The sequence below is a fragment of the Danio rerio genome, chromosome 14 (genome assembly GCF_052040795.2).
Source record: "Danio rerio strain M-AB ecotype USA chromosome 14, GRCz13ab, whole genome shotgun sequence".
NCBI lineage: Eukaryota > Metazoa > Chordata > Actinopteri > Cypriniformes > Danionidae > Danio > Danio rerio.
The window spans coordinates 50,964,939-50,990,966 of NC_141034.1; the positions used below are offsets into that span (position 1 = coordinate 50,964,939).

General features: G+C 34.2%; 2 protein-coding genes across 32 annotated transcripts in view; both read right to left on the reverse strand.

The window, feature by feature from the left end:
• prom1a (prominin 1a) overlaps window positions 1-1,843 on the reverse strand; it is a 168,166-nt gene extending 166,323 nt beyond the window's left edge. For 27 of the 28 annotated variants that reach the window (XM_087280149.1, XM_087280148.1, XM_087280139.1 and 24 more), the window contains exon 1: window positions 1,376-1,843. In XM_087280149.1, coding sequence (XP_087136275.1) covers window positions 1,376-1,607 — 232 coding nt within the window. In that variant the 5' untranslated portion in view covers window positions 1,608-1,843. 28 annotated transcript variants of the gene reach the window in all.
• Window positions 1,844-14,973: 13,130 nt separating this feature from the next.
• The window catches only part of tapt1a (transmembrane anterior posterior transformation 1a), a 42,601-nt gene continuing 31,546 nt past the window's right edge, over window positions 14,974-26,028 (reverse strand). For 2 of the 4 annotated variants that reach the window (XM_087282066.1, XM_087282065.1), the window contains 4 exons: window positions 24,155-24,223; window positions 23,822-23,898; window positions 20,916-21,079; window positions 15,203-16,612 (listed from right to left, as the gene is read on the reverse strand). In XM_087282066.1, coding sequence (XP_087138192.1) covers window positions 16,362-16,612; window positions 20,916-21,079; window positions 23,822-23,898; window positions 24,155-24,223 — 561 coding nt within the window. In that variant the 3' untranslated portion in view covers window positions 15,203-16,361. Of the gene's footprint in view, window positions 15,151-15,202; window positions 16,613-20,915; window positions 21,080-23,821; window positions 23,899-24,154; window positions 24,224-26,028 lie in introns of those variants that run through there. The other 2 variants (XR_015507877.1, XR_015507876.1) reach the window with 2 other exon arrangements.

Below are 26,028 nucleotides of genomic sequence, written 5' to 3' on the forward strand. Positions count from 1 at the left end.
CGGATGCGTCAGAACGGAAACGCAGGGTCTTGCGTCAAGTTTTGCAGGTCGCTGAAGTGCAAAGTTCAAGCTTGGTGAACTCTGACCTGCGAAATCGCATCACTTGAGTGCGTGGGACCATTCGAGGATCAAAACAGGAGCTTTCTGAACAGAAAATTAAATGGACCACTAGCTTGCCACTAGCTTGCTTTTTTAAATGTCTAATAATCTTGTTTAATCCCGCCTCTTTTCGCAGTGCCGTATGACAGAATTTCGCACACACAAACTCTAGAGTGACCGCAGCTTTAATTGGTTAAATGCCAGCAAAGTAGAAGACGGAAGCAGCTTGAAGCAGAAAGTGCGAGTATTACAAATGAAGGTATTATAAAAGGTGATTACGACAACATTGCCACTGCAAACGGTGAGATATGTAAACTTGGGATTGCCTGCTGGGTAATTTTAAGTTGAGGTGCTATTTGTTTTTATATTAGATTTTTTTATATTTACTGTTGCTCTAAAGTGCAAAAGTGAAGAACTGATGTTGTTACGTGATTGTTTCAAACTACCCCACAGAAGTGCTCTGTTTGTTAACAGAGTTGTTGAATGTTTAAATAAGGTGAATTAAATAAAAAAATAAGGAACATTCTGGATATGTTTCTTCGCTCTTCTTTATTTTTTTTAAAGTATTATATAGAAGTATCGGATCGGATTTTAGTATCGGCAGATACTCTAAATCAAATGACTCGGACTCTGACTTGAGGGAAAAAAAACCTGATCGGGACATCCCTAAAATTATCATTTATCGGCCGATATATCAGTAATCGGCCTCAAAATCTAAAGAACAATCGGTTATCGGGCATAAAAAAAATACAAAAAATAAAAAATCCATATTGGTGCATCTCGAAGTATAATTCTCACAGTATTACCTATTATATTTTATTTATTTTTTTTATTTTTTATAAAAGACTTTAAGTTTGGCAAAAACAATCAAAAGAATATAAAAAATAACAAAATCTTAATTTAATAATATTATTCCCCAAATAGCAACAAAAAATTATATATATATATATATATATATATATATATATATATATATATATATATATATATATATATATATATATATACTATAATTTAAATTAGTTCTGTAGCAATATTATTGATTGGCTACAGAACAGAATAAACTTGAATATTAATATCAAGATTTACCAAATAATAAAAACACTGAGGGTGGAGAGAATAGGACAAGACCAGACACACTGAACCCCTCACTTTACACACCTGGAACATCTACCTGCTCGTGATATGGCGAATGCATGCACTGGTGTATAAACACATAATCTGAGTGAAATTAAGAACTGAGGAACAGAAAATCAGATTTGAGAAGTTGCCTCACCTTCAGGAAACGGGTTGGGCTGAACCACAAAGAGGAAAGCGTGCATCATGTTAAATAAAATCCCAATGGCTCCAGGCTCATAATAGGCAACAGTATCGTAAACTCCGGAGGGGACGAAGCCGAAATCCAAAGTTCTCCGCGCTGGAGCAGCAGGAGTGGCGGACAGCCCGTTCTGTAGCTCCCCGGACGTCAAGCCCCAGCACAGAAAAATCAGTGCCGTTTTCCAAAGCATGATTAGTTCTAGTGTTGAAGCAAATCCAGATGATGGAAGTGGAGGAAATTCTGGGTGTTCAGTAAGACACAATCACTGACAAACCGCAGGTCTCAAGTCCTGCTGTCCGGCGAGCGAGTCATGATGATCATGCTCCCCCAGGAGAGCGGCTTCTCCTGCAGGTTCACGGCGGGGCTCGGTGTCTGTCGGCCGGTCAGTCAGTCTGATGCTCCGCTATAAGAAAAAAACACACGACTGAAGAGCCAGTGAGGTGTGTGTCGTTGACTCCAGACTCTCTCTGCGCGTGCACGTCCTCCTCCTGTGCGTTCGTTAACAGTCTCCTGAAGGAGTTCACGCGCGCTGCTCCGCCTGCTGGACACACAGATTACTTCATGAAATCATCTTTAACACACTAAGTTAATGTTGAAGACTTTGATAACTGGCTTATTTAAGAGATGGTATACCCAAAATGTACTCGCCCCTCAAGTGGTTTCAAACCTTTATGGGTTTCCTTTTTATGTTGAACCTAAAAGAATTTCAAAAACCTGTTACCGTTGACTTGCATTGTAGGAAAACAAATACTGTGTTAGTCAGTGGTTACTGTATTAAAGAATGTTTCTAAATAACCTTGGTGTTCAACATAAGATATTCAAACAGGTTTGTGACAAGTGAATGATGAGTAACCTCCTAAATGATATCACCAAAGTCCCTTTAGGGTCATTTCACTCGGAGGCCATCTTTGAAACGCCTCTCGGGCAATCTGTTTCAATGGGGGAGATCAAATTTTCCAAAACTAATTGCCAAGCTTACCATTACTTTGTATTTTATGAATAACCAATAAAATTAAACAGTCTATTTAGTTTAATTTCTAAATGTTCGTATCACACAAAATCTGCAGAATTTCAAGTCAGGTCCGAGTCCCTAGAAGAATTGTCGTTTTATGAAGCTTCCTGATTGGCTCCTGTATTAGAAGGCGGGCTTTATTCATCATATAGTGATCGCTGATTGGCTCATGTTCTAGAAGGCGGGGCTACATTCGCCAAATTGACAATTACAGTTTCCCAATTCAAAAGTATAGGAGTGACATGTCTTGTGTGTTCTACAGTCTTTGGTATCACCAAAACATAGATATTTACATTAGATGTCGCCTGCCCTGTTATTGTCTGTTGGAATAAATGTGTCAATAGAGCCGCAAATTTAGTACAGGATAGCGCTTCTTTGAAATTAATTCAGGACCATGCTGCAGTGGAGGACTGTGGCCATCCAGAGCCAGAGATATACACATATATCTTTGGTATCACTCAAAACACCCTTTGACTACAATGATTCACTGTCAATGACTAAGGAAAATAAATGAAACTAAATAGACTGATTTTACACATTTTAACAATTATTTGTACTTTACAACATGAAACTGAAAAACGTCAGACTGTTTTTTTTTTGTCTCACATTTTTCACTTATATTAAATTGTCAATTAGAAATGGCATTTTTACAAAAACTAAAATGTCACTATATATTACTAGTGATAGTTTTACATTTACTTTTACATTTGCCAGCTGACTTTTTAAATGGACTTATCTCGCACTCCGTCCATTAACAAATGAACGGTCACATCACTCGTTGTTTTAGTTTGTAAAGCCCCGCCTTCTTTAATTTGATAGGCCGTTTGACAAAATATTCGTCAAGATGGAACTCAAAAAAACTCATTGAGACAATTAAAATAATATTTAATCATTTTGATTTAATATACTAATTTAATATAGGCCTACTATCATGCTATAGTGCTTTAAGTAGGATTATTAGTTTTTAATACATTATAGTTTTGGGGATGGGGATGGGTATAGTTTTTTGCACAAATTTCAGCTAAAATTTTGAAACATTTTGTGGGGTTTTGTATATAGGTCATTTCAATCTACAACAATAAAGACTGCATCACTATGTGCATTCACTAATTTACCTTCGGCTTATTCCCTTAATTCATCAGGGGTCGCCACAGTGGAATGAACCGCCAACCTACCCAGCTTATGTTTTACACAGCGGATGCCCTTCCAGCTGCAACCCAGTACTGTGAAGCATCCATACACTCATTCTCACTCACTCACTTACTCACTCACTCACTCACTCACTCACTCATTCACGCACTCATTCACGCACGCACGCACGCACACACACACACACAGCCACACACACACACACACACACACATTCATTTTCTTGTCGGCTTAGTCCCTTTATTAATCCGGGGTCGCCACAGCAGAATGAACCACCAACTTTTCCAGCAAGTTTTTTCTCAGCGGATGCCCTTCCAGCCGTAACTCATTTCTGGGAAACATCTACACACACATACACACACTCATACACTACGGACGATTTAGCCTACCCAATTCACCTGTAACGCATGTCTTTGGACTGTGGGGGGAAACCAGAGCACCCGGAGGAAACCCACGCAAACGCAGGGAGAACATGCAAACTTCACACAGAAACGCTTATTCGCATATCCCAATTAACTATAATGCTCCTGTAATATTGTTAACACACTCACTTACTCATACACTCACAAACACATCCACCAAATCCCTTTGTAACAGTAACACTAAAATGCCGTTGTTTTTGTTATTCTCTCGGTGGCATTCTTAATAAGACCAAGACATTTTATGACTTTGTAAATCCTTAAGATGCAGTTAAATTGATTGAAAACGGTTTTACCTCTAACCTATGGATGAGCATCTTTGTTTGACCTGAAAATAAACGTGTTGAACAAACACAGTCCTGCTTCCTCTACCAGTGTCTCTACAATCAAATGACAGAAAAAAAAGCTTAAAATCTTTTATTTATCTATTGTTGGCACACTCAGTCTCCAAAGACTTAATAAGGTGCTGCAGGGGTGAACATGTGGGAGCCGCTGTTACATAAGCTACGCAAGTGGAGGATGTTCAAGTTAAACTTTTGGATTTTATCTACTTGTTCAGCTTTTCATGTGTTAGCCAAACAAGTTCACCCACTGAGTGGGCTCAGATCTCCTACAACATGACTCATTTCATACCGCTATTTTATTTATTGAGACATCAAAGGCATGGAAACAAACAAGAACAGAGAGTATTTCATGTCTCCATTATATATAAATCAGAATTCAGAACTCTGCTGTACTTATTTTTACATTGTCTATATATATAGTATATAAATAGGAAGGAGTTTTAGCTCCTTCCTCCTGGTCGCAGGTTTCTAACAAGCTGTAGAACTAAGCGAAACAAAAGTAGTTTAATAACAGCAGCCATTAGACATTTAAATATGACATAGACCAGGGGTGTCAAATGTACAGTCTGCGGGCCGGATCAGGCCTGCAAACAGGTTTAATCCGGCCCGCGAGATGATTCTGTATAGTATAAAAACAGCTGCAATTTTTCAATAAAAGAAGCTGCTGTTCCAATTGTGTCCACTGGATGTTGCAACTTCAAACGGTTAATTTCATCTGATAAAGCGGGAATTCATACACCACTAGTGGGCCTCATCGACTCTACAGGTGTGCCATGAGATAGCTTAAAATGAACTCTCAATTTAATACTATAATTTTTTAAATTTTATTATTAATAAGCTATATTAAAATTAACGAAGTAGTGCACGTTCTCCAGTTCTGTGATTGATTACTTTAAACTCTGCGCAAAAACAGCCTCATGATCGCGTTTGCAACTAATAGGCAACATGTAAGTCTGTTCATTTACAAGCTATGCGTGAAGTGAAAGTCTCTCTTTGTGTATTATTGTGTGAACTATGTATTATATCTGCATAGTTGTCCAAATTAATGTCCTGCGAGTGATTTATAAAAGACACGTGCCCATACAGGATACTTTAAACTGTCATGTGCGCGCGGTGTCGTGATGCCGAGCGGCGCTTCTGGTGTGCGACTTGCTATAGACTGTAAAATAAACTTACATATGAGTTTCAGACGCCCTTTGGCGGAGCTGTTCACTGTTCCTGTCAGCGATTTCCCAATAATATCCAGCTGCAAACTCAACTGCCATCAGATGGACATGTTTCAACAGATTTATTAGGGTGTTTAATTTATATGTTTAATATTAAATAGTAGACATTCAGTCAGTTCAGCCAAAGAGCTTGGAATGACCAAGAGGCGACACTCAATAGTACTTTCCATTCCAACAGCAGCACCCATCAACAGCCATGGACTCCGCCATTTTGGAGTGAAAGCAGTCGGCTGTCCATTGGATCTTATTGCTATCGCGATGGCAAGCAGCTGCTTTGTTTTTTATTTACTTATTTAAAAAGTGCATTAAAGCTGACATACAATCTGAAAGACGACAATACAACTCTTACTACCACAATCCTCAGCACTTTTAATTGTTTATTTTACAGACTTATAATTTGCTGTTATTCTATTGGAGTTTTCATTCCAAAATGGCCGCCCTCTAGTGGCTGTTTCCCAAATTGCACTAGAGTGTCGCCTCTTGGTGATTCTAAGCTCTTTGGTTTGGCTTAAAGCTGGAGCAGCTCATTTGCAATCTCCCTGTCTCTTTATATCTGTGTGTTTAAAAAATAAAAATAATAAATATTTATATATATGTAGTTATATATATATATATATATATATATATATATATATATATATATATATGTAGTTATATATATATATATATATATATACACACACACATATATACATACATACATACATACATACATAACATATATAAATATGTTATACAGTTTTAATTTTATATAAAAAACTATATATTAAATTTAAATAAAATATTTTTTTGTAAAATGCTGATGATGGAAAAAAAAAATATATATATATATTTTTTTTTTAATAAATAAAGGTTTAAATGAGCATTTCATACAAGTATTTTTGAGAAAATATATATTTTCAGGTGGGCCTACAAAAATGGATCAGAGACAGAAGTGGGGCTCAAAGTGAAAAAGGTTGAGAATCCCTACAATAAAGAATCCTGAATCAGAATAAGTTTTACGGCCTTGTCAGAGCGAAAGACCACATCTGTGGCCTGCCATACCACACTGAGGTGTTCTCACAAGGAAATGTAAATTTTTCACATTTTGTCAGTTTTGTAGCTAATTCATAGAAGTTCAGTCGTAAGAAAATATATGATATAAAAAGAGAGGCATGGCACCCACACCCCTAAACCCAACTATCATTGGTGGACAAGCAGATCGTACTAAATTATATGAATGAGATAGTATTCATCCATATGAATAAGCAACCAAATCAAAAAGATATGAATTTCTGTGGCATCGTGTTGTCCTAACGCTCCAGCTTTATGTTTTATGTTGATCATATTAAAACAAAGAAAAACAATTAGAAGTTGCTGTTTTTAAGTTATATATATATATATATATAACTTAAAAATAGCAACTTCAAATTGCTATTTGAATATATATATATATATATATATATATATATATATATATATATATATATATATATATATATATATATATATATATATATATATATATTAAGGTGAACTAGGCAGGTTAGGGTAATTAGGCAAGTAATTGTATAACGATGGTTTGTTCTGTAGACTACCGAGGCTTAAAGAAGCTAATAATTTTGTCCAAAAATTGGTTTTTAAAATATTTAAAACTCCTTTTATTCTAGCAGAAGTAAAACAAATAAGACTTCCTCCAGAAGTATGTCATCATGACTAAGACAAAATAAACTACTCATTAGGAATTAGTTATTGAAAACATAATGCTGAAAATTGTGTTGAAGCACTTGGAAAATAGTAAAAAAAAAAAAAAATACAAATTTCACAGTTAATAATTTAGTCTAATTTATTCATGAGTGGTACACCAACGTGCAAAAAGCAAAAATATCAAATTGGACATGACTACGAGTACAAGATGCATTAGATTTTTCAGCAGGCCAGAAATTCCTTGATTATTATCTGGGAAACGACTGCTTCATTGATTAAGAATGTGAAGGAGATTCAGCTAATGCGGTGTGTGTGTCCCTGATATCAGAGCAGGAATTCACATGATGATTCTCTTTCTCGCAGTGGATTAAAGGATTCTGTAAAGAATGCAGCGGCTGCAGAATGTTCAGTGTGTTCAGACATCGCAGAACAAAGACAAAACGCAACAGTGACAAAAACCCTGATGGTCTGTTTGGACAAGAAACAATTCTCTTCCGACATCACGACAAACAGTAAACTAACAGATTACCATGGCTGCGTCAGCTCTGATCTTAATATAGCTTCAAATATAAAGCCATCAGGGCTGTGACGATGTATGTGGACAAAATAAAAACTCTACTTTTTCATGGTATTGCCTTTCATTTATTCTGTGATGTCACAGAATACTATTTACAGTAATGCTTTTTCATAATTTATATGAGAGCGATATTTTACACGCAATTACAGAGATGTAAACAGAAACACTCTGGGGGGAAAAAAGATTCCTTGGATTTATTACATTTTCTTAAGATAAGTGGCTGCAAACATTTAAATAGGCTGAATTTAAACAAACTAATTAAATTAAGTAATGTTCAACTTAATCTGGTTGTTTAAATTCAGCCCATATAAACTGTTTGTAAGCACTTACCTAGAAAAAAATCCAATTAATAGTTTTTTTCAGTGCACAAATAACTTCACGAGAAGCTTACAGTATTGAAAGTACTATGTTTACATTTGACTTATTATTTGACTAAATTTTTACATTGGACCTGTAATCATTCGTTTTTTTTTAATGTTTTGTGTTTTAATAATTTTTAACATTTCTACATTTTTAATACACACACACACACACACACACACACACACACACACACACACACACACACACACACACACACACACACACACACACACACACACACACACACACACACACACACACACACACACACACACACACACACACACACACACACACACACACACACACACACACACACACACACACACACACACACACACACACACACACACACACACAAACACACACACACACACACACACACACAGGCCACTTTATTAGATACACCTTATTAGTACCACTTTTGCCTTCAGAACTGCCTTAATCTTTTGTGGCATAGATTCAACAAAGTACTGGAAATATTCCTTAATATTTCACCATTACACCACCACCACCAGCCTGAAACGTTAAGTCAAGGTAGAATGGATCCATGATTTCATGATGTTGATGCCAAATTCTGACCCTACCATACGAATGTTGTACCCGTTGTGGTTCTCCTCTGACCTATATATATATATATATATATATATATATATATATATATATATATATATATATATATATATATATATATATATATATGTATATATATATGTATATATATATATATATATATATATATATATATATATATATATATATATATATATATATATATATAACACTTTGCTATAAGGTTGTGTTAGTTATTGTTAGTAAATTAACTTATTAACTTGAACAGTACATGTATTTCAGTAGGCTATGGTTCATGTTAGTTAATGAAAATAGAGCTGTTCATTATTAGTTCATGTTAATTCACTGTCCATTACCAAGCATGAAATTTAATGTTAATAATGAACTTGTAAATGTTGAACTATATAATAAATTTTGTAGTACGCCTATACAGTTGAAGTCAGAATTATTAACCCCCTTCGAATTTTTTTCTTCTTTTTCTATATATTTTCCAAATGAAGTTTAACAGAGCAAGGAAATTTTCACAGTATGTCTGATAATATTTTTTCTTCTGGAGAAAGTCTTATTTGTTTTATTTCGGCTAGAATAAAAGCAGTTTTTAATTTTTTAAACACCAATTTAGAGACAAAATTATTAGCCTCTACAAGCTATATTCTTTCTCGATAGTCTACAAAACAAACCATCGTTATACAATAACTTGCCTAATTACCATAACCTGCCTAGTTAACCTAATTACCCTAGTTAAGCCTTTAAAAGTCATTTTAAGCGGTATAGAAGTGTCTTGAAAAATATCTAGAAAAATATTGTTCACAGTCATCATGACAAAGATAAAATAAATCAGTTATTAGAGATGAGTTATTAAAATCATTATGCTTAGAAATGTGTTGAAAAAACCTTCTCTCCGTTTAACAGAAATTAGTTAAAAAATAAACAAGCGGTCTAATAATTCACGGGGGCTTAAAATTCTGACTTCAACTGTATTGTTCTTAATTAGTTCATGTTAGTAAACACAATAACATTAACTAATGAAACCTTATTGTAAAGTGTGACCGAGATGACTTATATCGTGATATGAGATTTTTGTCATGTCACCCAGGCCTAAATATCATTAAAGATACAGCTGAAGTCAGAATTATTAGCCCCCCGGTATATATTTTCCCCAATTTCCGTTTAATATAAACAGAATTTTTTTCAGACCATTTCTAAACGTAATAGTTTTAATAACTCATTTCTAATAACTGATTTATTTCATAGTATTCAGCTTAAAGTGTTATTTGAAGGCTTTATTAGGTTAATTAGGCGAGTCATTGTATAACGATGGTTTGTTCTGTAGACAATAGAAAAAAATATACTGCTTAAGGGGGCTAATAATTTTGACCTTAAAATGTTTTTAAAAAATTATAACCTGCTTTTATTCTAGCCAAAATAAACAAATAAGTCTTACAAAATCAAAATCTTTGTCCAGAAAAAAAAATACTAAAGGAAATAGTGTGTAAAATTTCTTGCTCTAACATCATTTGGAAAATTTTAAAAAAGAAAGAAAAAAAAAAATTCACAGGAATTTTGACTTGGATTTTTGTTCTCAAGAGAAAAAACTGCAACACGATTTCTTTATTCTAAAGCAAAAGACATTTCCTTAGAAACAACCTTCTGCTGCAGGAGAGCTTCTACTACAGTATTTACCTGATATCTGGACATGGAGGTTTGTGGTGGGTGTTGTAGAGGTAAACATTAGCTTATACACCAGGAGATGGAGGCGGCTGAGGGTGGACTGACTGGCTCACTGTCATCGTCTGTGAATCCTGCAGGAGAGAAGGTCACAAAGTGCTGGATTACTGTCTCAGGTTGTCAGATACGTGGGCGCAGTTTAAAAGCAGAGCATGGAGGATCTATTCTCACTGACTAAACTAAAACGTTATCTCGGTCACACTTTACAAGAAGGTTTCATTAGTTTCGCGTATTTAACTAATTATGAACAATAGACCTTTAACATCTGGCAAAGGGACCACAAATAAACACTAGTCTTTAAATGAATTTGGGTACATTTACGTTCTTGGGAAATGTGGATTTATGTTCGTTGTCAAAATTAAATAATTAATAAAAACAGTAAAATACTTACAAGATGATGAGAGCCAGAGTACCAAATATGCAGTTTTCCCTTACTGTAAAAACATTCGTCACTGGGTAATTTCAATTCAATTGATTTTTTTTTTCAATTCAAGTTTACTTGTATAGCACTTTTCACAATAAATATCATTAAAGCAGCTTCACAAAGGTTGAAAAAAGAACACGCTTGACGCTTCTTCTGCGTCTGGTGTGAAAACAGCATTCAGAAAAGTGAGGTTTACCTGCACAGCACTTCATACACTCACCCCCCTAAACCTTACTCCCATCCGGGATGAGTCCCCATGTGTAACCCACTGGTGCTACTGCACCCAACCCGGTCTGAGCTGGGATCGAACCAGTGATTCTTTGCATTTAAGTTGGTTGCTCCAACAAGCAGGCTAAAGACCATGATCTCTAGTGTCTGTCGCAGTCCAGAGGAGTGAGGTTTACCTGTATATCACTTCACTAGCTGGCCCGTGTTACACTTTGATTTTTCCACCAACAACTTTTGATGTTGAAAAGACAAAAATGTGACCTTTATTGACATTTTTAATAGTTTGAACTGGTGTATCGCCTGTAGTGGTGTTAAAAACCTGGAAATAAACCGCCAGTAATTTTTATGTTACTTAATTCTCTCTATATAAGTCACCTTGTTGAACAGCTCAGTTGAATTTTCAACATCAAAAGTCGACAGTGAAAAGATTATAGTCCCATGAACAACCACAAATAAACTGGAAAAAACTGAACAATGAAATGCAGAACCTGTTAATTAACAGATATTCGTTACAGTGTAATTTCACGTAGAGTTAACCTAAAAAACAACATTTTGTCCTATAATTAAACAAATAAAATATCACTATAAAAAACAAACTGAAAATGTAAAAACATTCGGACTGACTAAACTAAAACATGAAGAAAAACAGCAAAATACTGTTTTGAGAGGCAAAATACTGACGATGAGAGGCAGAACAGCACAAATGCACTTTTTTTTGTGTATTTTGTGTATTTTTTTAATTTAGGTTTACATGTATAACTTTTTTTCACAATTATTATCATTCAAGCTGCTTCACAAAAGTTTGAATTTTTTTTTTGATGATTTTGAACTGCATTATGAGACATTATTTTTCCACCAACAACTTTTGATATTAAAAAGACAAAAAAAAGAAGACTTTTATTGACATTGTTAATGGTTTGAAGTGGTATATCGTATGCAATTTGTTGTAAATTATAGTAAAAAATCTGGAAGTTAACTGCTAGCACATTTTTTTTGTTACTTAATTCTCTCTATACATTTTATTATACCATACATTGCTTCAAATTACTAAAATATCAATAAAAGTTACTTGAAAACTGGAAAAAACAATAATGAAATACAAAACCTGTTAAATTAACAAATACTTTTGTGCAAACTCATGTAAAGTTAACCTAAACAACAACAACATTTTGTCCATTAATCAAACATCACTGCAAAAAAACCTGAAAATGTAAAAACATACTGACTGACTATATTAAAACAAGAATAAAAACAGTCAAATACTCACAAGACGATGAGAGTAGCAGAAATGCACTTTTCCTTATATGCTGTAAAAAATCGTCAGTTAAAAGTTTTGTGTATTTTCTTTTGATTCAGGTTTACTTATAATAGTATAATTATTTCCACCAACAGCAACTTTTGATGTTGAAAAGACAAAGAAAGTGACTTTTACTGACATTTTTAACAGTTTGAGGTGGTATATCACCTGTGATTGGTTGTAAATTTTGTTAAAAAGCTGGAAATTAACTGCTAGTATCTTTTCTGCTACTTAATTCTCTCTATATTATTTCTTATACAATATATTGCTTCTAAAATATCAACAAAAGTCACTTTGGTAAACTGCACAGTTGAATTTTCAACATCAAACGTCAACAGGTCCCATAATGCAATTTATAACATTAAATAAACATGTAAATCGTGAAATACAGTATTTTGGTGATGTTTTCCATTAATTTACGGTTATGGGATATTAATCTGTGCTCTGTCCACTTTGATGGTGTAAGACAGCACAGATGTCAAACTCAGTTCCAAAAAGGGCCACAGCCCTGCACAGTTTAGTTCCAACCCTACTTAAACACACCTGATCAAACTAATTGAGTCCTTCAGGCTTGTTTGAAACCTACAAGTAAGTGTGTTGGAGCAGGGTTGGATATAAACTGTGCAGGGCTTCAGCCCTCCAGGAATTGAGTTTGACACCCCTGCTCTACAGTTTAACAAAGGGACTTTTATTGACATTCTAGTAGTGAAATAATAAGAAATAATATAGAGAGAAAAAAGTCTGTAAAATAACATAAATGCAGTTCTTTACGAGGGTTTTGCACCATAATATACACCAACTCAGACAATATATCACTTTACATTAGTAAAACTATTAAAAATGTTAATAAAAGTCACCTTTTTAAACTTTTCAAGGTTAAAAGTTGTTGGGAAGAAAATCAAGGTCCTATAATGCCATTCAAAAGCATAAATAAATGAGGAAAAACAATATATTAAAAACATGAATAAAAAAAAAAATACAGAAATTTACAGATATGATTTACAGTGCAGATTCACCATAAAAAAACCACAACATTTTGTCCATTGACCAAATCAAACCATATATATATATATATATATATATATATATATATATATATATATATATATATATATATATATATATATATATATATATATATATATATATATATATGTATTTGCCTGTAAAAATAAATAAATAAAAAACAGAAAATACAAAACACCTTTTATTTGTGGTCCCAAAAACAGGGATGGCATTACATAAAAACCAAGGGTTTAGTCTTTGACATGTGAAACTATTTTTATAGCATAACAACAAAATGAGGTCAACAAGCTGTGCAACCCTGTTCACAATCTCTCCAAAAATACACCTTTCAATGATATTAAAAACAAAGTACAATCTAACGAAACGCAAATATTCACATTTCAAAACGCGGCAGGAATGCTTCTATTAAAGTACTCTCAAAAACATTTTCAGTCAAAAGAGAACGATGGAATAGCCATTTCAAGTCACTTGTTTTTTGGTACCTTTGCACCTCATGAATGTATACTGGAGGTATACATGGACTTTGATTGACATTCAACTTATTCGCCACATTATAAAATAGTACAAACATGAACTATCCATTCCTAGATAATAATTTAAGTACATTTAAAACAACAAAATATTAATTATATCAAACAATAGGTATAAGATTGGTCACAGATGATTTGAGCTCCAAAATGCACGTACAATGTGCATTAAAAAACAAACACACACCCTTATTTTATATTACACTTCTTATGAAACAGTCATTTACTCTTTCATAGCTGGTGTTAAATATGTCGATAGCATACTCATAAACAAAAATACTCTGTACAGCTTAAGACAACGTGGTAAATCAGTGCAAAGTTACATCAGCTGAATTGGCACCTTGTATCGTATTATCCTGGATTAGTTTGGACGTTCCCTTTTATCGGTCATGAGTTGTTAGAAGAGTTCAGTGGTGCTAAATAACACGGAGACAAATCTAACGGGAATTTTATTCTATTTCAAAAGTGTGTGATTATATACATTTACTTTATCTAATGAGTTGTGAATTATTAACTAAAATAACTTATGTTTCCTAGCTTCCACACTGAAAAAAAAGCTTTTTTAGTTTTTGTCTTGTTCCTTGTCCAAATATCTAAAGATTATTTAATCAAAAAGCTTTTACAAGTAAACAAATATTGTTTTGTTTTCAGAAATAATAAGTAAATATTAAGCAAGATTTTTTTTAAATCAGCTAAATAATCTGCCAATCTTATTTCAAAGCAAAAAACATGATTTCTAAAAATATTTCTATATAATTTTATATATTTTTTGATTGGCTACAGATCAAACAATGGTTGTTAGATGCATTTAAGCTTTTTCTAGACAAGTAAATAAATTGTAATTTTCAGAAAAATTAAGTAAATAATAAGCAAGGTTTTTCTTAAAACCAGATAAATAATGTGCCATTGGGGAAAGCAAAGAACAATCTTATTTCAAAGCGAAAACATGATTGTTTAAAATATATATTTTTTAATCATTTTATTTATTTATTTTGATTGGCTACAGATCAAACAACTGTTGTTTGATGAACTAAAGCTTTTTCTAGACAAGTAAAAAAATTATTGCCTTGTTCTCAGAAATAATAAGTAATTATAAGGGGAGATTTTTCTTAAAACCAGCGAAATAATCTGCCAATGGGGTAAACAAAAGTAATCTTTTTTTAAAGTGAAAAAAAAGATCACTTTTTATATAATTTTATTAATTAATTTATTTTTGATTGGCTACAGGTCAAACAACTGCTTTTTCTAGACAAGTAAAAAAATATTCAAGCTATATATTTATATAATCTGCCAACGGGGTAAACAAAAATAATCTTATTTCAAAGAGAAAACATGATAATTTTATATAATGTTTTAAAATTATTTTTATGATTATTCCACAGAACAAACAACTGCTGTTTAATGAATTGAAGCTTTTTCTAGAAAAGAAAAAAATATATATATTGTCATTTTTTCAGTAGTTATAATTATAAAAAAGTAATTATAAAACAAGGTAAATAATCTTCCAGTTGGGGAAAACAAAACAAAAAAAACTTATTTCAAAATGAAAACATAATTGTTTTAAATATTTTAAACATTTTAAAAGTAAACATTTTGTGAGATTTTTTTTAAAACCAGCTAAATAATATGCCAATGGGATAAATAAAAAGTAATTTTATTTTAAAGTGAAAGCATCAACTTTTTAAATATTATTATCATTATTATTGATTGGCTACAGGTCAAACAACTGTTGTTTGAAGAATTGAAGCTTTATCTAGACGAGTAAAATCATTGTGTTGTTTTGAGAATAAATAATTAAATATTAGGAGAGATTTTTCTTAAAACCAGCTAAATAATCTGCCAAAAAACAATCTTATTTCAAAGTGAAAACAAGATTATTTTGTTTTACCCTATTGTCAGATTATTTAGCTTGTTTTATTGAAAAGCTTGCTTAATTTTGACTCATATTTCTAAAAAAGACAACATTTTTTTGTTTGCGTAGAAAAACCTTCTTGATTAAAGAATTTGTAGACATCTAGAGTAGAAACAAGACAAAACCTCCAAGAAAGAAAAGCATTTTTTGCAGCACGCTCAAATTCTGAGTGGGCACAGACTAGTTTGTAAGATGTTCATGCCTCATTTAAATAGTCTCTGATAAAACCAAGACAATCACATCCTACGGCAATATTTACTAGACTCTACACCGCATGATGCCAGACTACCAAGAGTGAACAGACTCTTGCTTTGAAATGTTCGTGGAAACATTATTTTCCAGTCAGAGATAAACAGAAGCGATCTCTGAAGAACTCACTGGAAAGCCTCTTACGGTTAAGCACTATAGGCTTTCCTTCCTGAGTATTGGCTGTGGGGGTGATGAGGTTAAAGTTCACCCGATCCGGTTTCCACATATTGTGAAGCGGTCGATCTCCAGCAGGTCCTTTTTGCTGGTCCTGTGTTTAAGTTCAGTAGATTGCTGAGCGTCAGCGCTGATGATCTCCTCTGGATTAGGAGGAGGGGGATCTGGAGGAGGATTGGTGGTCTCGTTGGGTTCAGGGGGCGGAGCTGGAGGAAACAGCTTTGCTCGAGGGGTCGGCTGCTTCGTGATGGAGGCGGTGGGTCGATGCACTTTGGGTTCAGCTGAATGAAGGTTAAAAAACAAAGCAAAATAAAAGTTGTTGAAAACTTTATACACTCCAAAAAGTTTAAAGCTTATATAGATAATCATATAACTAAGAATAAACAGCAAATGAAAGTCCAAGGCACTGGGAAAAATGTGGGAAAAATATAAAAAATCATCTTTAGCCATGTCAATAAACATTTTAAATATTTTTTTCCACATTTTTCGTGTGCCTTGGACTTTCTTTGCTGTTTAATCTGATGAATCCCTTAACCAAAGAGCACCGATACATTAATTAAGCTACCCCTGAGCACTTTTTGCTTGATTTTGGATAGTCATATTACTATTAGCGGGGGTGCACATAAAAGGTAAACAATTATATTAAAAATGTGGACCAGATGAGGTGCTAGGGTCTTCATGATGCTGGAAAAATAAACTTTATTGTTTGACTTTGGATAGTCATAATCAGGGCCAGGGCGTCCATAGAGGTGACCTAGACGGCCACCAAGTGCGGCAGAATAGTGAGGGCAGCGTCCGCGATACCCCGTGGTCCTCACTTTCATCCGCATGTCTTTGGTGTCTCCAGAGTGTCTATGTAAAGTTTCAGGTCAAAACACTGTTTAGATAATTTATTATACCCAGCCAAATATGGGAATTTTGGGGTCTGAGGAAATTGTAGCTGTTTTTGTTGCCTGTGTCTTTAAATGCAAATGCCCACCATTTCACCATGCACGTCTGCTTCTTTTGCTGCATCACGTCACATAAGTGAAGTTTTACAAACTAATTTCGAGAGGAGCACGTGATATGATTGACTGCAGCTGGCCACCAATCTACATTCATTAGTAAGCCAATCAGATTAATCCAAACTCGCTAAGAGTAGCCTAGCTAGATTTACTTCCTTTACTTTCGTTTTACAAAGAAACCCCCCATCCACCCCCTTCTCCTCCTTTCCTTCGTTATCACGAAGGGGAGCTCTCGAGAACCACCTGATCTCGTACTCCCCTCACATGGTCTATGGACCTGGCGGGAGCCCTGGGCTCAACTATCTCAGAGCTCAGGGTTTTCTCCCGAGACAGCATGAAAAACCTGCTAACAGTTGTCAAACAATATCTCAGTGCGAACTCTTGAAACAGCAGTCATTAGCTAAGTTTCCATCCACCTATTTTTATGTGCAATTTGGATATGCGCATAAAATAATAGTTGATGGAAACGCCAAGATGCGCATGTTATGAAAAACCCTCTGTGCAAAAGTGAGTAGGATAAACTTTTTATACTATAAGAAAAGATGTGCAACTACAATGAAAACACTTTTACCTAACAAATTCCAGTACACACATAAAAAAAGGCATGTGATTTTGTTATAAGAGATCACGTGATGTGTTACGTTTCACGTATGTTTTGTAGTGTTTTGTTTGTTTTTTTGTTTTGCGTTCTCTATCTTCCGCTGTGTATCTAGTCCTTTAGGTGAGCAACCTTTGGTCGAAGGGGCTGTCAATCACCATCATGACTCAATCGGCGCACCAATCAGGAGCTGGTCCGCACAGTATAAAAGCTGTGAGCTTGCGCTGTTCTTGAGAAGTGCTTGGCTCACGCCAAACTCCTCGCTTGTGTCGGCCGGCCTGTTCTTTTGTCTTTGCTTGGGTTGGTTGCTGTTGCTGTATTCTAGTTTTCTCTCGATTAAGTGATCGATTTATTAGATAAGCTTGTGCAGCTCAACTTAGTATCTAGTTAGAAGTTGAAAGATCTTTATGAGAATTGGATTATATGAGATCTTGTTTTGCTAATGGCTAACAGTGTGTAATTTACGAGAACTCTAGTAATTTGAGCAGCTTATTATCTCTATTTGTTAGTTAGTTTATGGAGGCGTTGTCACATGTGTAATTATGTTTTGAAGTAGTTATGAATTTTAGTTAAGCTACTTGCTGAAGATTACGGTTTTGTTTCTGCATTTTTCTTTGGTTAGTTAGTTTAGCGGGTTGGGGTTTAGTTAGATCGTTTTGTTATATTTATTTCTTCGTTTTGGCAACACTCGTGTTTTCCATTTAATACATTTTTTTAAAATTACATTTACATTACATTTGTTATGCGGGTCTGTGTTATTTAATTCATTTATTTATTTGTTTCGCTTGAGTTATAGGTGGAGTTTTTCTACTCGGCTTATCCAGGATTGGATGACGCCCGTGACGTCACTGGGGATTCCCAGTATATAAGGCTGACAGCAATGGCGGCTAAGTCTCTCTCTCTCTCTCTCTCTCGCCCTCCCTCAGCTCAATGGTGGCTTGCGCTCAGGCGGTCTGGCTGGTGGTGCTCCGCATGCCAGGCGATCCATCTACATGCCGCTCCATTTAGTATTTTGTTCTTGTTAACCTGTTGATTCTTTAGTTCATAATGTGTTAACTAGCTTATTTATTTTGATACTTTGTTTTGTAACAGGAAGTGGTTTATTTTTCATAGTCACATTTTGTTATTTATTAAGTTTAGTGGAGGTAAGCAGTGGCCCGGAAGACTCGCATGTTTTTTATTCCTTTCATGGGAGTTGTAGGTAACATCTGGCCATTTAAAAACAGTATAGTCAAAGACCTGTTTTCCTTAGCTGCCCTACCTGTCTACTGGATTTTTGTTAATGTTTTGTCTCTTTTGGATGTCGCCTCACAGCAAGAAGGTTGCTGGTTCGAACCTCGGCTCAGTTGGTATTTCTGTGAGGAGTTTGCATGTTCTCCCTGCATTCGCGTGGGTTTCCTCCGGGTGCTCCGGTTTCCCCCACAGTCCAAAGACATGCTACAGGTGAATTGGGTAGGCTAAATTGTCCGTAGTGTATGAAGGTGACAGGCCCAGACGACAGGCCGGCCAGAATGTGTAAAAAAGTCGTTATCATATGGACAAGTCTAAATGAAGGACTTGTTTCAAAAGAGCCAACCCCGCAACCATGGGGGACTAAGGCCAAAGAAGAAGAAGAAGAAGAAGAAGAAGAGTTTTTCCTCTTTTGGATATCTATGATTTATGAAAATTAAAAAGCATTGACGGGACGTCAATTTATTAATTTAATCGTCTGTGTCTTTCATATGTTCGGCTCAAACCTTGAATGTTGTTGTTATTCGAGCCAGTTTTGAGTTTTGGGCCATAACACATCTAATTTCCTATATTAATTATTTGACATTCTCTGATTAATAAATACTTACTTTTTAATTCACTTAACCAGCAATTATGTCTTCTTTTTCATCCAGCATCATTAGAGACTCACTGATTGTTATGTTTCATCCATTTAATATCTTAATAACTTAAGCACAAAGCAGATGACAAAAATGTTGGTGAATGAGCAAACCAGCAGGCTGAGCACATTGTAAAACATCTAAAATGTTGTGTTGGTCATTCTGAAAAGCCTTAACCGTTTTAGTATTAGTGTAATCATATTATTAACCCAGAATCAAGAGTCTGTGCTCTGCGTCTCACGCCTTTAAACGCCACCACATGTTCATTGTGTGTCGGTATTTGTCTTTTGAGGCATTTATTAAATACAGTAAAGATTGATGTAGCTTCTCTTACCACAGCAAACTCCCTTTTTACTTTTAATATTTGGCGCCAGTTAATCAGGATGTAATGATTTTGTTCTCTGTGACTCGTTTAATGGAAACGCTGCTTTATTTGCACGTCTTTTATGCGATATTCTGGTTTTGCGCATAAATTTAATTCGCATCTTTGGATGGAAACAGCTAATGACAGAAGCAGACACGGATGAAGCGGAGATTCAGTTAATAAGTCAAAATGCCAAGTAAGGTTATTTGTTGTATTTGTTGTGGAGTTTATTCAAGCCTTTCTGCAACGAGTGGCGTTAAAAAGATGCTTTTGCATCATCGGTGTCCTTTAAAACACCCCAAATGACTGAAAAGCTCTGATTCTTATTGGCTGTTGTCATTTTCCTCTCTTGTCTGCCAGCATTATAGGTGTTTATTTTCAGGTTCACAAAACAGCAGCTACTGGACAGGCGTTGAAGAAGATAGTAAAGGCCCTATATGATTGGTCCGATCCTGATAACCTTTGCATGTACCACAGTAATGCTTGGCACATAAAATTTACTTAATTTATTGTGATATGGATATTGGATGTACTGTTATCGCAATGATTTCTTTGATATATTGTGCAGTACTAAAGAAGCGCTTTAAGTTACATTAGATTTAATTTATGTTAATGTGATTTAAAGATGGCCTAACCATACTGTATCGTAGAAAGGCAGCTTATTAATATGAAGAGTTACCAAAAAAAAATAATACCAAGCAAGCATGGGGAAAATTGAAATATTATTTTAGTAATCAGAACTGGAGTTACCTGCTGGTGGAGGAGATCTGGCTGGATTGGTTTTCTTGGGAGTCTGTTTTGGGGTTTGAGTGTTCTGTCTTTCAAACAGCTTACCCTCCATTTTAGCTTCTTTTACATAGCGACAGGACTTTCCCAGAATAATGATACTATTCAACACTTTCAGCGTTATTAACCTGCAGAATCAGACGAAAACAGAAAATCCAAAAATTAGAATGAAAGCCAAAGTTACTATCACAATATTGCTAAAACGTTGCTAAAGATATTAACAGGTATTAGAAAAATGAGAAAGACAACTTTATGTAACCACATTAAATTAAAGTCTTTGTGAACCGGAAGTTGCTGGGACTTTTATTTCAGTAAGTTGATGTACATCCAAATGAATTAGAATATTGAGTGTGTGGGGGGGTGGGGGTTGGTTAAGAATATTACCATACACTTGCTATGGAAAGCCTCAGGTTTACATCAACAGAAAGACCGCCACTGCAAACGATGAAAAAAATGGCCAGAGTTTTGTAGAAGATGACCAAAACAAACAAAAAGTGGATTATCTTGCACAGAATAATTGTTCACCGTAAATTATTGTTCACATAGAATAACTATGTGAGCTAGCAAATGAAACAAGGGGGAAATCTTGATTTCTAACAAAGTGTAAGCTATTTTGTTACAGCTTAAAGTCAGGGTGTGCCTTGAAGGAAAAAGATGTATAGGGGTCAGCCCTTTAATAGCGAGAAATAGTTTTCTATGATCTGTAACTTAAATAATAATATAATTCATTAAAATAACATATAATATAAACATACATTTGACCACCTCAATAATGGTTCAAACCATTGTGAATGCATAATCGCACCAATCAGTCGATGCAAGAATTATTCAAGAGTCTGAAACTAGCAGATCTAAAGCACCGTTAGACGCTGTAAGTGTTCACAAGACACTAATCTTCTAAAATAAGTGTTTGATTCAACATTTAGCCTAAAAGTAAAGTACACTTAGATGCATAGTTTTTTTAGTTTGATCTACAGTAACCTCGGACATATCTACAAAATCAGATACTGTGAAATCAGGGTTTCTGCAGGTTAAATTTAAGACTTGATATTTTTAAGACCATTATGAATGAAATTTTAGACTTATACTGGCATAGATGCTTAGGATTTTTTTTTGAACATCCCAGTTGGAAAAGATTTTCACTTGCTCAATCAATAAAATGATTAGAATTGAATATATTTAATATAATAATAATACTACTAATAATAATAGTTATCATTTAATAATACAAAATATAGGTCTGGTCAGTATCCTCAGCAGTAAATACATGGAGAACTTTGAAACAAATGTTATTGTAAGGAAATAATTAAATAATTATACTAAATAGAGTTAACAATTACATTTAAAAAAAAAAGTTAAACATTTGATTGAGATGGGTTGATGGTGATTGTATGGGTGTTGGTCAAATTTTGTAGCTATACATTAACAAGAAAAATTAAGTTGATACCTGTTATAAAAGATTTAAGACCTACAACACAATATTTCAGTGGATTTAGGACTTTTTAAGGACCAAAAATTTGTTTTTGTGATTTAAGACATTTTAAAACTTTTTAAGACCCAGCGGACACCCTAAATATTGAGATTTTTATATGCAGCACTCTCAGGTAGCAACAAACTCTGGCCTAGATTTGGTTGCTGGCACAGCAGGCATCAGGGTTCATACACATTTTTACTACTAAAATTCCAGGACTTTTCCATGACTTTTATATTTTCAAGACCTAATGTCTTATGTAATGTCTACGTACACTACATGAAAAAATGCACGTTCAAATTTTTTACAGCAAATCAAAATAAACATGACGATCTGTGAATTTTTTTTATCTTTATTTTATTTTTATTTAAAATAGTTTTAGGAAAGTATCTTGCTGGCTGTGTGAAAATATTTTAGAAATGTTGGCTTGTGACTTAAGACAAAAAATAGTACAAATTACCTTTTAGAGCTGAAACTGGGAGTTGCTTTTTTTTTTTTTACCCCAAACAGAGAACATCGCATGAAGAGGTGACCCCAATTTACCCAGTTCTATCACCTCAAACATATTCAAGTAGATACATTTTTGTTAAACAAATTAATTTCCATGACTTTTCCAAAATATTTTAAGTTTGTTTGTTTTTCCAAAACTTTTACAGGCCTGGAAAATGCCTTGTCAAAATTCAATGACTTTTCCAGGTTTATCAGGACCGTATGAACCCTGAGGCATTCATTCGGCACTGGCATACAGCATATGGGCCAAACATGGTCTGGGTTTGGCAAAGGTGGCACTGTCTTTAAGGTGGCACACAAAATTTGGGCCAGATTTAAAATGTAGTATTTTTCCCAGATGTAAAAAACTGATATGTTGGCCACGTAAGTTTGGCCTGTCTGGACCCACATTTAAAATACATAAAAATAATTTTTGAGTAAAAAAAAAAAAAAAAAAAATCTACCAATCAGATCGCTTTGAGAAAAACATGCCCATATTGTGCCTAAAGTGCAATGCTTCATGGGTTTATCAATTTCATTGCAATCGTGACACAACAACCAACCCAGTTTAGGCCCAGTTATGAGTTATTAACTTGACTGAGACTTGACCCAGATATGGTCCATGTTTGGCCTTTGTCTGGAAGACAGACTTGGTTTAATCATGTACCGTAATTCACTGCGGCACGCGGGCCAAGCAAAGCCTGATTGTGTGGGCCAGAGCTGGGCCAGAGAAATTATGCTACGTGGGCTGGCCAAAACCTTTCCCAGAATCCGTTCACAGGCTGTATATTAACACGGCAGAAAAACAAAACAATCAGACTCTCTAGGTCTATCAGGATCTGACATAAAGCTGTGCAGTTGAAATTACACATTATGTGATGCCAACAAACTTTTAGGTAATTCGTTTTACCCGAGATAAAAGAGGAGCAGACAGACAGAAGAGAGAGCGCCTTGGATCTTCACTGAGCTCATCACCACTCGAATCAGCTGAAGGAGACAAAAACAAAACCCCTTCTATATCAGTATCACAAATGCAATGTGTTCGAGAAAATTATTTGGAACATATTGTTTGCTTTCTACTGGGTCATTTTACAATCTGAAAAGAGCATGCTCGCCAGTAACACTGATTATTCTGAGAAGCATACTAATACACAGATATTACTGCAGGAAGCTTGCAACTGCATTCATATATTTATAAGCATTAATTAGTGGAGTAGCTGAAAAAGTGAATACATCTTCTCACCAGTACAGCAAGAGGCAGAGGAATGAAGCCCATTCTTCTCGCCACTGAGTCACTGTAATCTGTGTAGGCCTGTCAATCAATAACCACAATTATTATTTATTTATTTATTGATTGATTTTTTTTTGCCAAAGTAAGCTATTTATTTACAGAAACAAAGGCTGATTTTTTTAACAGAGGTGATTTGAACCTATTGCAATAAAATATTGTTTTATTATTATCATTTTAAAATTTGCACTAGAATATGCACTAGAATAGGTTAACATGCATTAAATTTAATCATAATAAAATAAATATTCAGGTGAAATTATGTTAATATCTTAACACGTTACTCTAACAAGTTATTGCATTTATAAATAAGCATGAGAAGTAATTGCACAGCACAGAGTTAACATGAAATTACTTGGTAAAAATTTATAATAATCTATTATATGTATCATATAATAATTCTTCATTAATAAAATAGTTAGTAAGCAGTTTAAAAATACAGCCACGGATGCTCTATTCTAGCCTTAAAAGCACATGTATAATGTGCATAATGATTGCATTTTTATATTTTGTTAATGATTATGTTAAATTAAGTATTGCATTATTTACAAACCAGTTATTTAAAAACAGTGGTGTAAAGAGTACTGAAAAATCATACTCAAGTAAAAGTACCATTACTTGCCTAATAATGTAGTGTAAGTAGAGTAAAAGCATCTGTTGTAAATATTACTCAAAGTATGAGTAAAAAGTAGCCCTTTCTAAAGTACTCAAGAGTAGTGAGTAGTGAGAATTACGCTTTTAAAATCTGATGCGTTTACATGTTATTTGTGCATGTGTGTGTAAACGTAACATTCTGTAGTGCATCGAGTTATTTTCCAGCAGGCACACAACACCACAAGACATTAACATTAGGTTAGATTGTCTAGCCGGCACCTAAGTACAACGTTATTTGTTGAATAACAACATCAAATGACGTTGATGTTTGGTTGACTTTAGATTGTGTTGGAAAGTAACCAAAATCCAATGTCGAGCAAACATCCAACGTCATTTTGGCATCACATGCTGACACTTCCATGATTTTCATGGAAAAACAAAACATCCCCACGACACTGGGGTACAACTTCATTCTGATATCATGTTGACATCTTGTGCCTGCTGGATGTTTAAGGCCATTTCGATCATCATACAGTAAAAATCTGTCATCTTCTGATCAGTGACATGCATCTAAACAGTCTCTGGGTCAATGCATGTAAAGATTTTGGACATCTGGTACATTTTTAATGCTTCCAAACAGTTTGCTGCAATTATAAAGCGCATATGTTTTGAGGTAGGGTTGGGTATCGTTTAGGGTTATTTCAATACCGGTGCTAAATCGATACTTTTAAAACAGTACCAGTGTCGAAACGGTGCCTGAACCGATACTTTTTAGCCACAAAATTATTTGACAAAAAAAAATATTTTAATCATTATAATTAAACAATATAATTATATATTTATAATAATTTTAAAGTAAACATTAATTAATGTATTATATATTTTAATTGCATTAATATATTTCTTTTGATCAACCCTATTTTGAGGTAGTTCAATAAGGCGATTCAACTTCTATCTGTGATTTGATTGGACAGGAATCACAGGACTGATTTTTCTACTCCCCATAGACAAGAAAAAATAAAGAACTAACTGCAAGTTGAAGAAAAGTAAAAGTACTGATTACTGCACTAAAAATGTACTCAAAGGAAAGTAAAAGTACACATTTTTATAACAACATACTAATTACAATTCCTGAGAAAAAAAAAAATCTTAGCAATCATATCTAAAATAAAATTACTGTGCAGTTTAAACATCATTAAATAACATTGAAATGTATCATAATAATTTATTAAATT